Genomic DNA, 17,768 nt, shown 5'->3' on the forward strand with positions numbered 1-17,768 from the left:
GGACGAGGATCTATTTTAATATTTACCACTCAGTAATAACATTTTTAAAGTCTCCTTTTATGGATTTGTTTTACTCATCTACTTGTAAGGAAAGCTGCACACAACTTTCCCGCTGCAAACAATTAATTTAATTTTGAGTGCAATCTAAAGGTACTCTAGAATACTCCTCTTTGCTTGTTAGGTCAGGGATCAAACTTGTCACCTCCAAAGTCCTGTGTAAGAGGAGCATGCCTCAGTTTTCCAGCTCCCTATGCTGCATTTCTGAGAACAGAATCCTTCTGAAATTTTACTGCTTAAGATTCCTTCTTTAAAATGACATATGACCATTACCTCAGTTTCATTGCAGCAGAAGATATCAGAATGGGTATAAAATTGTGGATCTAGGTCAGCAAGGGCTGGAGCTGGATTAAATAAAGTCTTTACTGAAAAAAAAAAAAAAAAGAAAAATAAAAAGAAAGTCTAAATCTCTAGTGGTTTAGATTCACAAACCATCACTTGAAACACCACTGTGGTTAATTCACAGCCTCCAATGTTTATTATTAACACACAAATGGCTCTCAGTTTCTGTGTCCTCATTTTATAGAGCTGCTAAGTTTTGTTTATTATATTAAAGTTCCCTTCTAATTCATGTGCAGGCACCTGTCATGATGGGAACATGACAGAAGAGTAACAGAAAAAATAACCAAGAAATCATTAAATTATTTTTTTTTTAAGTAAAAAAGCCTTAAACAGCAATGCAATTTGTTTAACTGATGATGCTTCTTCCAGTATTTTAGTAAGTTTTACATGAACTGATTTATTTCTACAGTTTTTCAGTGTTGTTATCTGCATTCTGTACATGAAGAAACAGGGTGTGGAGTAATGAAGGGCATGTCCAGACAAGGAGTTAAATGTGCTTCTGAATGTGTTACCTAACTTGTTCAAACTGCCACATTATAAAACTGTAGCATAGACAAGGCACTGTATATTTTTAATATGCTATCTGTCAGAGCTAGACCTAAACTTAACACGTGATAGAATATGTTAGTTAACCCAACTTTAAACTGTAGCCTACGGCCCCGTGTAACAGCAGAAAAGGTTTGTCATGAGGACAGTGTAAGTGACTTACTCACTGTTAACACAGGAAGTCTGCAGACTTGGTTTCTCACTTTGCCAATTTTATGATTAATACTTCTGTGTCTTAACCACAAGGCCATCATTTTTATATAAATCACTAGAAATATTCCTTAGAGTAAGTGATCAAATCTTCCAACTTGGATGCTTAAATTGTCAGTCTTAAACACGTATTTAGACTCTAAGCTATATCCAGACACCCTGGACGCTTCTGAATCCCAGTTAATTCCATAAAAGAGAAAGATGCACAGAGATTTCTGAAATCTGAGTACCAAGAAGTTTAGAAGATGACCTTTTTGAAAATTTTAGCTGTTGACTATACCACTTTATCATGTCTCTCTACCTGCCTCATTAAAAATAGTATTAAAGTGACAAAGACATTTACTCAGAAGTCAGAAAATGCCAGGATTAGGATTTCCACTAAAATCTTAATTTGGCTCCCTTATATTATTACAATACAGTATGTATTATAATAAACTCTTTTAATTATATGATCACATACCACTGAAAAACAGCATGTGATCACATAATTAAAGACTGCAACATAATACATATGCAGAAAGGAGACAAATTAAGGTTTCACAGGCAAGCTTAACTCTTGCATTTCCTATTTTCTGAATTGCAACCCTAATAAAGTTTTTTTTAACACAACTCTTTAAGGTATACTTTCCTAGGTAAAACAAACAAACAGCACATATTGGAAAACAAACTCTGTTATGTGGTATCATACCAACGTAGACATGGGTCAGGAGCAGCACTGGAAGTGTTCCAGCTTGGGTTTTAAGTAATACAGACTCATCACGAAGAGAGTATAATCCATTACTATTAGTTTGCTCCCATATTTAATATCTGCTGAGCAGAGGGGAGATAGAGAAACCCTAAGATTCTCTTTCAGGCTGTGAAGAAGAGTATGGCTTGTGAACAGGGTAATCTGTTTGGTCCCCCCGAGGAACGCCAAATTATTTTCTGCCCAAATTCTTTCCCTCCCTTTGCCAAGATCCATTCTCTTCACCTAGTTTCCATTCTTTATGCCTCCTTGCAGAGGCACTATGCAATAGTAACCTTTTTCACTCCATTTTCATCCTGTCGTATCTCTTTCTGCCCCCTCTCCTATGCTTTCTTTTCCCCACATCCAGTATGCACAGCCTACTCCCTGACTCTACCTCCATATTCCAATCTCTATTCCACAAATCCTATTCTCTGTTCCAATTTTGTTCCCCTTTCTTTTTCTCTCTTCCTTCTTTCTCTGCCACCCCCAAAATCAAGCAAATCCTTCCTACACTTCCCTTGTCTGAAATCTGCTCTCCCTCCCCACCATTCCCATCCAGCTTTGTCTCTTCTGTATTCAAATCAAGCAAGCTCCTGCTCTGCACTTCCTGGGCCTACAAGAGATCTTTTAACAATATAAAGGCAATTGCCTAAAACCAGATTCAGGAATTACACTGAAAGTCATGTGCCCAAATGAGCAACTGCCTGTGTGGACAGACTCTCATGAGAAGCTAGGTGTGAAGCTCTAATAATTTTCTCAAGTCTATGTGAAAGGCAGTTATTTTCCAAAGGCAGATAATACAGTAAAACCCAGGCAGATTTCCATACTGTTGTAAAGTCTTATCTTGAAAAGAAAGCTCCCTTGCTATCAAGTCTTAAGTAAATTTTAAGGTAGCCTGTATTCATAATTTCAAAGAGGGTAGGGTGTGAGGCATTTTTCCATTGCCTGGCTTCTGCAGCCACTATGCTTTGGCAGAAATTAAAAAGAGTTTAACCACAGACAAACAGCTGATAGGAAAAATTGCAGCCCAAGATTAAAAAGTTGAAGCACTTAAAAATACATCCTCTACTTGCAAGTGACATGGAACCTTAATAACTGAGGCTGCTTCCAGCCCTTGTTATGACACCTTTTCATTCTTCACTACAGTATTAACAGGCTGGCCATTATCAGCCATCTTTTATGGAGTCTATCATTACAATAGCCCAAAAACTGCTTTACAGGCTTCAATATACAATAACATTTTGATCATCAATGAAGTGGTCCCGCTCTTGGAAGCAGCAGCAGCTTCACAATACATGGCCATTAAAAACCTAGAATTTTCCAGTCAGATTTCCACTACAGTTTATACCCAGTTCATATAATTATTCACAGCCCTCTGCCCCTTTCCTTCCATGCTTCTTCCTCCATTCCTTCCTTCCCCTCAAGATTGTCACAAGATCTTTAATAATCAGTGCCACAATGAGAGGATGTCAGAACATGAGATGTCCTTCTCTAGCTTACAGATACAGGTGATGTTCACTGAACAGAGAAACAAAGGGTTCTTGCCTGTGTGTCCACATTCTTTCTCCATCTTATTGTTTATTTCAGTAAGAATGAAGAAAAACAAGTAAAAAGCCTCTTGAAACAGGGGTTTGAGGCATCTGGGTATGCATCTGTTTTAAACAAAAATAGACTAGTGCACATCCTAACATGCAGTACTGCATTATACATGAGGGTATTGCAGGCTAAAAGAAGAGAAATTGCATTAACAATTTACAGTTGGCTAAGGATAGATTTTTACAGTGCTACAAACTCAGCTGTTTACTTAGGTGTGACTGCACATGACATTTGAACATGTGTAGCCTATTGCTTTAAAGCAGAAGCAACCAAAGCTTTCCTGATATGAGCTGCACAATGATAGCAGACTGACAGTGCAGAACTATAGCTGGCCCACAGTTAAATACTATCTTTTCTCAATATATTGTGCTGTCTACAGTTGCCAAATGCTTGCATGTCTGTTCCAGGTATCAGGTTTGGACTTTTTTTAATTGCCTTTAAAAAAACCTTATCTTTTCTTCTGTCACAGGCTGGCATCTTGCTGTATGAGGGTGACAAAAAAGTGTGAAGCATCTTACCAAAACTATGCAGAGAGTTAGAAGTAGACAAAATAAATCATAGATATTGACTCATGTCTAAACTATAGTCCATTAACCACTAGATTAAGAATGCTTTTATCTCTTCATAAAACATAATGAAAAATATAGTAAACCCTGTTTCCCCCTCCCCCCATATATTTCAAGCACTCCAGGTGCTACTCAGTTTTGTAAAGTTTTTAATTTTTATTTAGATCTGCAGGAACCCAGTTTTGACATTTCAAACAGAACTCAAAATAATTTTTCCTCATGCACACCACCGCAGTTTCAGTGCCACACTCTCCCAGTCTCACATCTAACATAGCTGCTTAAATACACAAACACGATACATAAAGTTCTGCTACATCTGATGTCTTCACTAGTGCCTGAACACTAATGATCACAACAGGCGCATAACAGACCGCAGTGCAGAAGGAGGACTGAAGAGTCAATAATCCTGATGTGCTATGATCTACTGGAGCAAGCCTGGGTCCAGCTGCAAAGAACCACTTAGTTCTGATTCCACTTCCATCCCTGACCTGCTGCATGATTGACCATCCTACGAAGCTGTCCTCTGCCAGCCTTATCTTCCCGAGAGACGAGAACATATTTTTAATCTCACATAGATGCCTCACTTGCACAATTGTTTACTTAGTGTTCAAATATGGTGGTAATTGTGCTTGAGTAACTGAAAGCATTACAGGCACTTAAACAACAAAAACATCACGTCAGTGAAACCCCATCCAGTTCAAGCACAACGTCAGCTTTTATCTATGTATATGTTACACTGAAGGAACAATGGCCTACATTTAACAGTACAGCACAGCAACAACTGACTAATAATTTGACAGATGATGACTATGTCTATTCAATCGCAGTATGCCAAGTCGCACTCTAAGAATTTTTGTTTAAAAGAAAACTTTTTTCTTTTTTTTTTTTCTTTTTTTTTTTTTAACATTAAGGATGTTAACTTCTATATAGAAAACCACAGCCATACCTACTGCTATGCTGGGAGAACAAGGGCGTATGTCTGTTTTCGAGATAATTTCATTCACTTTATTGTGTGTGGAACTTTACTGACTTGCATTCATGATGCTTGTTCTGCTCTGGAATAATACCAGAGTCAGGCCTATAGTTCCTGACCTAACAACATTATACTGTATTTAGTCACAGCATGAAAATAGAAAGAAAGGCAGCACCAGACATATACAGTGAGATTATAAGGGTATGGGTTGATTTGCCATTCAAGGTAAACACTGCAAAATTTTAAAACTTAATTCAGTTTTCATTAGCGTAGCATGAATTTGTTAGCTATTGTTTCGTTGCTAAATAAAACTAGCATGACAGAAACCAGAATAGACCACAGGATCTTTATTTAGAAAACATGGTAAAGAATATTTTTCATGCAACACAAATGAGGGAGACAGAATGGCTTATGTTAAATTACCTCCACTGGCACGTGCCATTTTCAGAGCTTCAAGAGAAACAGCAGGGGTTATTTCTAGCTGGCAAACAACCACTTTGGCTTTACAGATGACATCAGAAGCCCGCTTCAGGTCTTCAAAATTTAAAAGCAGGTTGGCTCCTGGGACTATGACAATAACATTCTGTCCTAAAGAGAAGATATTGTGGTTTTTAATATTAACACTTGCAATAAAGTATGTAAAACAATTCACTGATTTTTACAGTATATTTCAGATAAGCATTTCAATCTCCTTTCCAAAAACCCCCCACTAAAAATGTATGCATTGCTGGTATTTTCAAATATCCAAAGATTTCAGAAGATAATAAAAAAGACTGACAGATAGACTAATGAATGCTACACTGCACAACAAATGCAATACATATTTCTTTGGGAAAATTCATGTATGGGCTTTCCCCAGTCTTATTTTGGTGTTTTCTATGAACTCTAAAGAAACCCTGTACTAGTCACAGTGGAGATGGGGGACATATGCTAAGGCTGATATTTGTATTTTCCTAAAATATTCCAGTAGCACTTGGAAGAGAAAAGCATCAATGTGAGTACTGAGTTCATACACCAAAAATGCCATAAAAAATGTAATTTTCTCATCAGCTGGCAACAGAGAATATTTCACACAGCTATGAAAATTATCCATGTTCTTTAGATTTCAGAAAAGCAGGCTTGCTCCATTTACCTGCAACACTTCAAGTTAGGGCCCCTAACCATCATAAAACCAGAATCAGTTTGCCATCAAAACCCAGAAAGGTAACACCTGTGGCGAAGGAAAGCTTTATCAGAAGGAAGCAGAGAAGATGGTTGACAGATTCTTCTGCACTTAAAGCTGGCCAGTAGAACAGTCTAAGCAAAGCTATACATGTGGAAGCACAGCAGTATCTCAAAGCACCACGTCTAAGATTCTTTTCATTTTCATAGTCTGTTTTACAGTTAGGTGGGGAGGTTCATTTACGTAGGTTCCAAATAGTCTTTTGTTTTTCTTCAGACATGCAAATTGCCTTTTTTATTGCAGTTTTTTTTTCTTTCATTCTTTCTTTACAACACCTAGAGACCTTCAGGCATGGGTGCCTTCAAATTAAAATTTATTATTAATCACTCAGGTATTAAATTCAATAAGTCAGTTATTCCGTGATTTACAGGCTCAGCCCGCCCCCGCTGAAGATTCCTTTAAGGACTGCCAATCATTAGAGGCTACCAATTCTGTAGTGGACTGAATTACCCTGTAAATAAATATTTATGTTTTTAACTACATTATTTTTGTTGAATGTGACTTCAAAAGTCCTTTGAATAAGAAACATGCAAAGCCTGTCTCCCTAAATATGTTCTGAAAAGAAAGCAGGACAATGGAAAGAATAATATAGTGATCTCAGAGGGAGGGGCCCAAGCTTTCCAAAGCAATTCTGCTGTCAATGGTTTGGTACTGAACAGCTGCATATGAAAAGCAAAACCTCAGCATTTAAAGCCAACGCCCTGCTTTTCAACAGACAATGATGGGCATCTCAGATTAAAAAAAAAAGAAAAAAGAAAAAAAGAAAAAACCTTCTGCAACAAGTAAAGGCTATCAAAGATAGCTGAATCCTGTTCAGGAAACATTCAAAGGCAAATTGCATCTGTTTTGCCAAGCATATATTTTGAAAGCTTATAGGGTGCAGCAGTGCAAGCAATAAAAGGCAGGGTTTCAGTGGAACAAAAACATATTTCATTTCTGCCTGGACTCTGTGCTACCTAGAACTTCAGACTCTATCCACATGTCTTGCTGCATTATCTTGCTGAACTACTTAGCTGTACCAACATGTATATTATTATTAGACTTCAGAGCTAATGGCCCAAGGCGATAAGGAAGGCTGTTTGCTTAAACCCATATGTGCAAATTCAAGGTAGACCATGCTGCACTGGATCACAGTCAGAAGCTTTTCTTTGTAACTACCAAAGGTCAGAGACTTAAAGTTTGCTTTCAAACCTGCCAGGGAAATGCAGTGCCTACTGTGGTGTAACAGTCCGGGCGGGCTTAACCCGAGCTGGAGGAAAAAAGCCACATTCTGTTCTTAGCTACATATACCACACAAACTGTGAATGACAGCAGACACCACAAACTTTACACCAGCGTGCATGAAAGCAGAATCCTGACCCATGCACTCACAATTAATACCAGAATTTTGTACTACCAGCGACCATTTTCTTGAAAGCAATTATTTCTTGCCAGAGAAATCAGATGGGAAATCAGCACCAGGGACAACAGAGTTAAAGACAGATGGCAAAGAGGGATGGGATTCCTCTTGTCCAACATTAACTAATTTTTAAAGTTTTCCAAGAAATCCTACATTCTAGAAAATTCTAAGAAAACTAATTTCTAAAAATTAATTTTCCAGGTTCCTTCAACAAGGAGAGACAAGTATTTTCAGAATTTTTTAAATCTTACATATCTTAGATATGTTTGAGGAGGAGACAAACTATTGTCTGAAAATGTCTATGTATCTCTGTTAACTCCAGGTGAAGCCTTAAGACATACACCTAACTGAAACAGCTCAAATGAGGTAAATTGTTAACCACACTAAGAATGAGAAAAATACTGCATTACAGTTAATTCCACCATATCTTTACTCAGACTAAAAGTTCTCCATTTTGATGACAGCATCTACATAAAATTTTTTGCAGACATCAGCTAAAATATTAAGGGCCACATTCACAGTTGCTATAAGCTAGAACAGCTAATGAAGCTGACAAGCTTGTGCAAGCTTACACCAGATGGGGATTGGGTCCAATCAATACTTAAAACCACGTGAATGCTGCATATGTAAATACTGTCCTTGGCTGGGCTTCTAAATCCGGTACTGTCACTTCTTAGGAGGATCGGTAACTCAGGCTAGATTTTTTTTTTATTATTTTTTATTTTTACAAGAATCATTTTATAGATGCCACCAGATGAGAAGTGCCAGTGGAAGAATCAAAGACAAACCAGTAAACACCACAGTGCAATTACCATCACTTATGGGGCGACGAGCATAAAAGCCATCAGTATTGCTTAGAACTCATCAAAATCTCAAACAACGCAATTATAACAATAGCTGCAGAGCTTCTGCATAATAATTCATAGGGGAAAAAAAGATTATATTTGTGACCAGAAAAGAATGTTACAAGAAAAACATTTGCTGCCAACTCACATAGTTCATTAATATGAGGGTAAGTTTTGGGTGTGTCATGGTATAATAATATCTATGCAATTACTTGGTAGAAGCATTGAATAATCTTGTACACAAAACATTCAAGTTCATGATGAATGTCAATACACAGAAATTATATAAAAATTCAAGTGACATTTCTTCATAGCCCTGAAGGTTCAAAACAAAGATTTTCTTTTTGGAAAGCATAATTCAAACAAGCTGGCATATGTATTCTAAGTTTGCTTTGTTTATTTAGCCTTATCTAAATATATATTTTGAATGTTTTTATACTTGCAGTGCTTTGGTATTGAAGGTACACTCACTTACAAAATAATGCCTATTCACTGTTCATGAATGATTAATAACTTTATCGTAAAGTCAGCACAATGCCTATCTCAAGTGAGGGTTATCTCGCAGTGTTCTGTGTAGCTGAGCTTTAAGTCCTAACTTGCAATAATCAAGAGCACTTCAATCATGACCTGCCAACCTCTGTTGTCCCTCCACTGAATTTTTGCTGTGAACATGGAAGTTGTCAAACTGGTTCAAACTACTGCTCCAGTCAGGCCAGCTTAATGGCACCGTCAACAGTCAGTACCAGATACGGACAAACCTGCAATATGCTTCACAGGTAATCATGTAAAAAATAATCCATAAAGAGGTTTTTTCCTTCCTTATATGTGTATGTAAAAGTACAATACACATCATCACTTTATGGCATTCTTACCATTCAACAGCATGCCATTTGCAGAAGCTGTGCTAAGTGACAGAGCTAATGGAAAGAAGGTATGCTGAAAGGGGAAGCAAAAGCTGGGGATCAAGGTGTTCACCTCAAAGAAAACATGTCAAGAAAAGCAGCTGGATGTACCAGCTTTTCTCCTTAAGAGAGAAAGTATAGATTCAAAGTGTACAGGGTCCTGGTAAACTGAAGCTTGCGTTTAGTCAAAATCTACTTGAAGAGGCAGTCGCATAAAAGAGACCAACACAAAGGAACACAAGGTTCCAGAAAGATTTCTGCACAGATTTCTGAGACCAGCCCAGAGGGCACCTTTGCAGCATCTCTGGACTGCACATTTTGCAGTGCAGCACTAGAAACTTATTAAACATCTCTCTACCATTTTGCATTAAAGCAGGGATTTAATCTCTTTCTTTTATTGAAACTATACTGTACTGTCCCAGAACATACTACAACTTTGAGAATATCAAATGTGTCTGATAATTTTAAAATTTTTAGTACTTTGCCTATTACAATAATGGGTGAGTTATGGCTGTGTAATTCAGTAACTAGTAAATATATTCCCCCAGAAATTCAGCAGCACTAGCTAGACAGACATAGGTAACATCAGGGAAAGTTTACTTCAGAGCCTCTTCTGACTCCACTCCCTACACTTTCTTTTCCTCTGCCTTCACTCATCCATCATAATCTTAAGTATCTCTCCTACTTCTGCCTGTGATTTTACTTGGCTGATTGGAGTTGGTATTTCTCTCAAGTATTAGTAGATGTAAAGAAATGGTAAGATGAAGTGCAGGTTAGGTGTGCGAAAATACTGCAATTAAAACTTGGCCATTCAAAGAGATGATGCCTATAGTTTTCATTTGTCCCTCATTGTCCTAACACAAAACACCATCACCATCCCCAACTTCAAAACTTCCCTTTTAGGTATAATTTGAACTAGCAGAAACTGCTTTACATCAGTGCACTGAATGCTGTGGTGTTTCAGCTATGCCAGCACAACTACTGTGGTAAAACATGCATGTGCAGACAAGCCCTTTGAAAAGTGCTGTAAAACCTGTTTAGGTCAAATCACCCAGGTTTCTACAGGGGAAAAAAAATAAAAGTATCTCTTGCAACAGCAAAGCACATAAGTACTGCTATTTTATTGCAATTTACTCAATTCAGGCGCCAGATGGTTTTAGAGAGAAGTAACAACCAGAACATTACCCATTCCGTGCATCTGTTTGCTTTATAGCACAGTTCTGACCAGGTTTGCTCTTCTACAAGATTTTAAATAAAATCTGAGGCCAGTGGTAACTTAATTTGGGAATTTTCAGTTTCTGAAAGAAACAAACTGCATGGTGTTATATGTTATTCATCTCACTGTGTGTATCACAAGACTATAATTTAGATTTTACATCCACAAGATGCTTTTGTTTCTTATCCTTCAGAAAAATTCACGGTGTTATAATTTTAACAGGTCATCCTCTGCTAGGTCACACTTACACCATGTTTACCTTAGCTGGCCATGCATATGAAATGGGAAGTAACAAGATTGCTTCCTGATCAACTATTCAGCATAGCAAACCTAGTGCAAAACATGGTTACATGTCCAAAACAGTGAGGCCTAGGAGTGCTACTGGATTCTCACAGTCTCTCCCATTCACAATGGCCAGATTAGTGACTGTATATGGCATAAGAAAGAGGTTCTTAAGAGCTGCTGTGGTAATTTACCTTCTGACCTAAACCAAGAGAAGGAGGTGGAAGTAAGAGGCAGGTATTCAGTTTATTTCTAAATTAGAGCTGTCATGCAAGGTTTTGATTAATCTTACTTAAGGAAAATTAAACTCACATCTCCAACTAATTTGCCTAATTTTCCTGAATGTTCTTGTGTAGACTTGCCTTTAGTCACAGTTCCTTCCCAGGTTTGCTCCTGGAGTGAACAGTCATGTTTTCTTTCCCATTTGAGCTGTAGCCCAACGTACTACCATCAGGTGACAAAGGAGATTGTTAAATTGATGTGTCAGCTAAGCTACGGTGACTGTTCAAACGAAGGCTCTTAGAAGCACCAGAAGTTAACTAATCCACTTACACTTCATTTGTTATGTTTGCATAAACATTATTGGTCCTGAGCTCTAAATTTGATCCGGACACATGTACTTCTCCTAAAAGCTCTCAATAGCACAACTTGCTTGAGGAAAAGATAAACAGAAAGTTTTCAGAGGATAATTTAACAGTCTTAAAGAAGAATATGAAAATGAGCCAAACCTTCTTCTCTTCCTCCCCTGCAATATGAGAGCAAAGGCACAGGCTAAGGAAAATTAACACAGAACAAACAAATATGTCATTTCACTGTGTATTCTTCAGTGCAAATGCAACTTGGGATCAAGAATTGTGGAAATAGTACAAGATCAATATAGGTATTTCTACTTATACTAAGGACAATTCCTTTTCCTGATTCAGGGCAAAATGACTCACTTAGTGTGCTGAGGAGGCAAACCCTTTCCTCATAGTAAAAGTGCTAGGTAAGCTGTAGTGCAAAAAGCGAGCTTTAACGTTCTGCCATGCTGTGTGTTCTGGCCCATGTAAAACTAGATAGATCAGGCGGCTGACTGAATTATGGCTCTCACGCTGCTAACCTAAGCATCTGATTCTGCTCCTCTTAGGCACCTCATCCTACAATATTGCCTGTAATAAAAGGAAGTGCAACTAAGTGTGAATAAGATAATGAAAAAAATGAAAGATGTAGAAAAAATAATTCCACAATTAACAGTGACAAGGTAAAGGTTTCTTTTATGGCTGTAGAGGCAGAACAAAGAGGACAATCCAGAGTAGAAATATGTACCTTCACTGTTGACAATTATTGAAGCAGTTCCAGTAGCAGCATCTGTAGTCTGACCTACAAATGCTAAGAAAGGGAAAAGTTACAGCATGTATTAGTTCAATACATTACTTTCATCCAATAGCATGTGATGCAGTTTAATTGAATTAAATCTAAAATGAACCCATAACCCCCAGCAATTTAAAAATGCTAATTACTCTTTCATATGCAACAATGCCAGAGAAGCTAACAACAACAAAAAGTGTTAATTTACACCCACAAAACAGAAATGCGAGTCCAACATTCTTTAATTTGGCTACATCTCTGCTTTAAAGAAAGCATGTTATTTATACAGCCTTCTCAGGCACTCTGCTCCTACATGGAAGTATTTCTTTTATCCAATGAAACAATAGAGTGAAGGCTGGAGAAAACTAAAATATGAAAAAAACACAGCATTTAATTCTCAGTAGATTTGCATTTCAGGAGTAATATTAAGATATGCTATGAAGGCAGCAGTGAGGCTATATGTTTCCTTTTTGGATTACTATACAGATAAATTAACTAGAAGTGAGGCTGGCAGCACTGTCTATTATAAAGATTGTTCCACATTTACTACTGTTTTTATCTGTCAGCAAATTTGTCAAATACTAACCTGTGGTCTGAAACTTTCTGTGACAGGTGAGGGGTTTTTTAGGTAGAACTGTAGTAGAAAACTGTCAAAAAAGTTGAGGGTTTTTTCCCCCCCCAAGAACTGTATTTGAGAAAAATCTACTATTTTATTTGAGACAAATTACCCTTTTTTTAAAGAAGCTCTGGTGTTCTAACATTTTAGAACACGGACTTGATACTGGGCAAAGGTTGGCTTCTTTCTCAAGATGTGCCTTTTTTGGCCAATTTTTAAATCTGCTCAGATTTGAACAAGGCGGAAAAAACACATCATGCTTATTCAGTTTTGCTAAAGTATTGCAGGTACTTGCCCTGGAGGTACCCTTATCTAACTCAGTTACAAGAGTCAGAGCAGAACTTTCCTTGCAATTACAGCTTCTTTTCACCATGAGCTAGGTCTGCACACTGGAATTGAAAGAAGCAAACTTGTGTCTTCTGTGCTCTTAATGCTCTTCCTGTAGAAAATAAGCAGCATGAGCAGCAAGCTGCCCAGTTCAAATGTGGGAGAGGGAGTAGCACATCAGTAAAAGTCTACATGGTCTGAGCTGCACTGGTAGCTAATGGGTTGTGGAAGACAAGAAGACTGGGAAAGGGGAAAATTATAAAAAAGCTTGGAATGGGAAAGAAAAAAGGTAAGGTGGTGTGTTAGGAAACAGAAGAGCAGTGTAAACAAAGAATCCATACAACAAGGATCCAGGATATGAAAGCTGGCACAACTGGCATTACTGCAAGTATTTTCACCCAGTACCCAGTATCCCTATGTATAACAACAGGGACAGGCTAGACAAGGATTAAACTGAGATGAAAACCCAGGGACTGAAATAAGATGGTTCTAAGCAAAAAGGTCTGCATACACTGAGTTGCCCTTGCCTCCAAATCTTGGAATGCAAGCTGGGATCCCGGACCAGCCTCGCCAGCAGTACAGCCTATCTTCTGCCAAGGCTGATCAGTGGGGGTGACAATCTAACACCATTCTGACATATTTTTAACTCAAAAGAAATCAGTACCTTGGACCTAAGCATTTCAACTCAATGAAGTGCAATATGATTAAATTTCTGAATTTTTTTTCCTATACTTTTCTTTTGCTGGTATAAAGACTATTTACAAATTTATGTTAAAATTGCAAGATCAATCATTTCAATCAGAAAGCATGAGATTTAAGGTTCCTTGTGGAATATACATTTTCATTAAGTGCTATGCATTATAATAGCTTTATTAACGTGATCAAAGACTTTATTCATGAGGTAGGCATGCTTTGGAGAGATTTAGAACTCTACACTAACAGACACTGTTTTTATGGTATCCTTGCCTAGTTTCTTGTGTAAGTTGGAAGATGTGCAATGAATAAATAGGTAAATACATTTGTGAAATATTTAGATGTTATACTGATAAGCATAATAAATATCCCACAAAATACTGATAGTTCTGCCTTTAAAGTAGAATTTGAATAATGCAGTAAATGAAGCTAGTAGCTGCACATTAAACAGAAAAGATAAACACAATATTGAATTGCCACTTAGTGATTGCATCTGTCCATCCTTGTCCACCCTGAAGCAGAGAAGAGTCATGTAGGCAAAAATGTAGTTAAGCGGAACATAATAATACATTTACACAAGAGAGACAAACAGGGTTATAAAGGTGCAAAGATACTAGAATATTGTGAATGCTCAATTTTCCCTTTTCCCTAAAGCCTTTTAACATTGATTTTTATGTGTACACGTGCTAACAAACATCAGCTGCAGCCTCTAAAATGACTGCACATGTCATTTCACAAAACAGAGGTGAAATGTATTGAGCTGACAAATGCATTTCCACTTTATCCTTCCCTCCCAACATGAAATTGAGAATGAATAATCAGACTGGATTTTTCAGTTTCTCACCAGGTATTTCCATCATTAATGCCAGACTAAACAATTGCATAACAACGAGTTATCTTCAGGTGACTTGCACTGATGTAATATTCTGAGATTTAGAGGTAATAACACTACATTTTATTTTTAGTCATAGAGCTGATTTCAGAAGTACCCATATTCTCACCCATATTAATTAATTCCTGCCAGTCATGTCAAAACAATTATTAATATTTCTGAGTGGTAAAACATATCCAATAAGGCAATACAATAAGAAACTCTCCACTACCATTTTTTAAAGCTTAAAAATAACAGAAAATGTTTCTTTAAAGTAAAATTTTACCTGTAGAAATACCATTCTTCTTCAGATTTTCAACATAATCATTGCCAAAGGAATCCTTCCCAACCTATATCAAAGATAAAAGGACAGGTTTTCTCTACAGAAAGGTGAGAGGATCAATAAATCATCTTTAGACTACAGAATGCTCTAATGTAATTTGAATACAACAGTTTCTGTTTTACAGCACTTTGCCTTATTAATAAACAAATAATAACCCAATAAGCAATACTAAAAATGTATTAATAGTATTAATAAACAATAAGAATAGTGTTCTGCAATTTTCTCCTCCTCTATTACAAAACTCCTCCCTACACCCATATCGCTATATTCAAGTTTCATTCTCTTACAACCAGTGTGTTCCCTTGACACTGAAGCTTTCTGGGGATTGTAAAATCTGGAAGTGTACTGAATTATTCAGCTTCAAATTTATTTATTTTTATTTATTTATTTATTTATTTATTTTGCATTTATATCCTGTGTCCTTCTTTGTTGCAGTTTGTATTTTGAATTTTCTACCTCAAGTTTCCTTGGTGGAAAAATATCAAACTGTGGTTATGGGATAGAAAGTGACGATAAACATGGCATTGCTGATGTCTATAATTCTCCGTACTAAATGTACTGTTTACAAATTCAACATTTTTTATTTGCTTTATCCAGCAACGGCAGATCAAGTTGAGTTAGGGAGTCAAGCTATGCTCTATTGTTTTTCTAACAGCAAGTTAAAGAGCTTGTAATTTCAGCTCCACTAATCCTTTTAGCTGAACAGAATTCTGTTGCTATTTGTTCAGACTAATAAATATTTATTTTTGTTACATTACACAAGCTGAACAAAGGACATGAGGTATATGGAGAAAAAAATGATATAACTTGTTTAATGTCAAAATTGCATTGATAATATATTTATGAAGCCAACATAGCTTTTAAGTCACCACTTTTACTTAATGTCAAAATTGCATCGATAATATATTTATATATAATATAAATCGATAAATTGCATCGATAATATATTTATAAAGCCAACATAGCTTTTAAGTCACCACTTTTAGCCTATGTCTTCAGCATGCACAGTGTGTGCTCCAACTTCCAAGAGTAATTTGTGTATCTGAGCAGTATCAAAGACTGACCAATGCTACAGGAAATATTTTTGCAAGAGCAAAAAAACAACCCACCTTCCAGCCTTTCAGATTGGAAGCCAAATCATGGTCATGGTCTAGACAATGAAGGAATTACACAAAGAGCCCTAACTAATGATCCATCTTCCCATAAAACAGCACTAGATAGCTAAGGGTGTATTCGAGTTCCTGGACGCACAAAGCAGCTGCCTCTGTTGCCTGCTGTTAGAAATTTGTCTGTGCATGGCTCAGTCCTTTAGAAAGCTCAGAGAAGGCCCGAGTACTAGCTAGTGATCACAACAATCAAACCCTGCAATTCAAAATTCTAAAATTTAAAGTGTCATGGATGGATGATCCTTACCCCCACATACTCTATTGCACAACCACGTTTTGAAACATACTTTCATTTCCTACAACCTCTATGAGGGATTTTTCTAAAGCATTATAAGGGATGGTCCCAGGCTTTTACCAAACGAGGACAGCAATTCAGGTCAAAACAGTCTAACCAGAGGGAACATTCTTCTGGCACATGGAAAAAAAACAAAAACAAAACCAAAAACTCCACCAAAAATCAAACCAACAACACTTACTTTGGTCACTCAGTTATTCATTGTTTGTATATTAGAATATTTCTGTATCTCTGACTACTCCCAGTTTACCAGACAGGGCGGGTTGTCAGAAGCTGCATCTACTGACTGCTTTAGGCTGGATGACTGCAGCCTTCTGCAATTTAAACCTGAGTGGTGCTCACCTCTGCAGCCTAACAGCTGCACTACTGGAATGCGTTTCACCTGATGGTATCACCGTCTTCCCTCCCTCGCTGCTGCAAAGCTTCTACAACAAATCTCAGGATTTGGTCAGTTATTTCAGCAACTAAATATTTCATAACCATTTTCTAAAAGCTCAACTGAAACTTCCTTCAGCTCTAGGTCCTACATAACTGACAGACAGGCATCCCTTATTGTTCAACTGTCATAACAACTGAGACCAGCCGTGGTACTTTTGCTCGCAGCAAGACATCTCCGTGCTGGAGGGAAGCCCTTGGAGGGGTCTCCATGGAGGTCCTTTTCCTCTGGAAACTTTCTTCCATGTTAGTTCATCAGCATCCAACCCAGTTAATCCTTGTGCATTTGAAGGGCTTATATTTCCATTCAGGTTTTACCCTCAAGGAAGGCAGAGTATTGGGCATCAGACTCATTTCAGATTAAAAGCATACTTACTGACCATGTCAAATTATATAACATTGTTTTAAATATTTTCTGCTTTTGCACAGACTCTACTAGATGGACTACTGGGTAAACAGAAAAATGAATGTCTTAATTTGCTGACCACAGAACATCGTATGTGCTGAAACAGCATTTCTTCTTTCTTGAGTTCTTAACAACAATAGCCATTTACACAAGCTTTATGTTCACACAGTTTGCACATTAGAATGAGTGGATTTCCACCAGTATTTTTTGGTCTGGGTTCTCCCTGCTTACTATCTTGTTTTCCACGTGGAGCTAGGGGAGCTGGCTGGCATCATAGCAGCTAAAATTCTAGCAGCTTAGAGAATCAAAGTCACCTGTACCTGAAAATTAAATACAACAAAAACACGTACCTCTTGACAATTAGAATCATAGAATCATAGAATGGT

At 37.3% G+C, this 17,768-nt stretch overlaps 1 protein-coding gene across 1 annotated transcript in view; it reads right to left on the reverse strand.

The window, feature by feature from the left end:
- The window catches only part of RBKS (ribokinase), a 47,602-nt gene extending 30,380 nt beyond the window's left edge, over positions 1-17,222 (reverse strand). Inside the window, 5 exon segments of the mRNA XM_010178397.2 lie at positions 331-422; positions 5,441-5,605; positions 12,189-12,251; positions 15,024-15,117; positions 17,133-17,222. Coding sequence (XP_010176699.2) covers positions 331-422; positions 5,441-5,605; positions 12,189-12,251; positions 15,024-15,117; positions 17,133-17,222 — 504 coding nt within the window.
- Positions 17,223-17,768: the final 546 nt, after the last annotated feature.

The sequence above is a fragment of the Antrostomus carolinensis genome, unplaced genomic scaffold (assembly GCF_000700745.2).
Source record: "Antrostomus carolinensis isolate BGI_N321 unplaced genomic scaffold, ASM70074v2 scaffold31041, whole genome shotgun sequence".
Taxonomy (NCBI): Eukaryota; Metazoa; Chordata; class Aves; order Caprimulgiformes; family Caprimulgidae; genus Antrostomus; species Antrostomus carolinensis.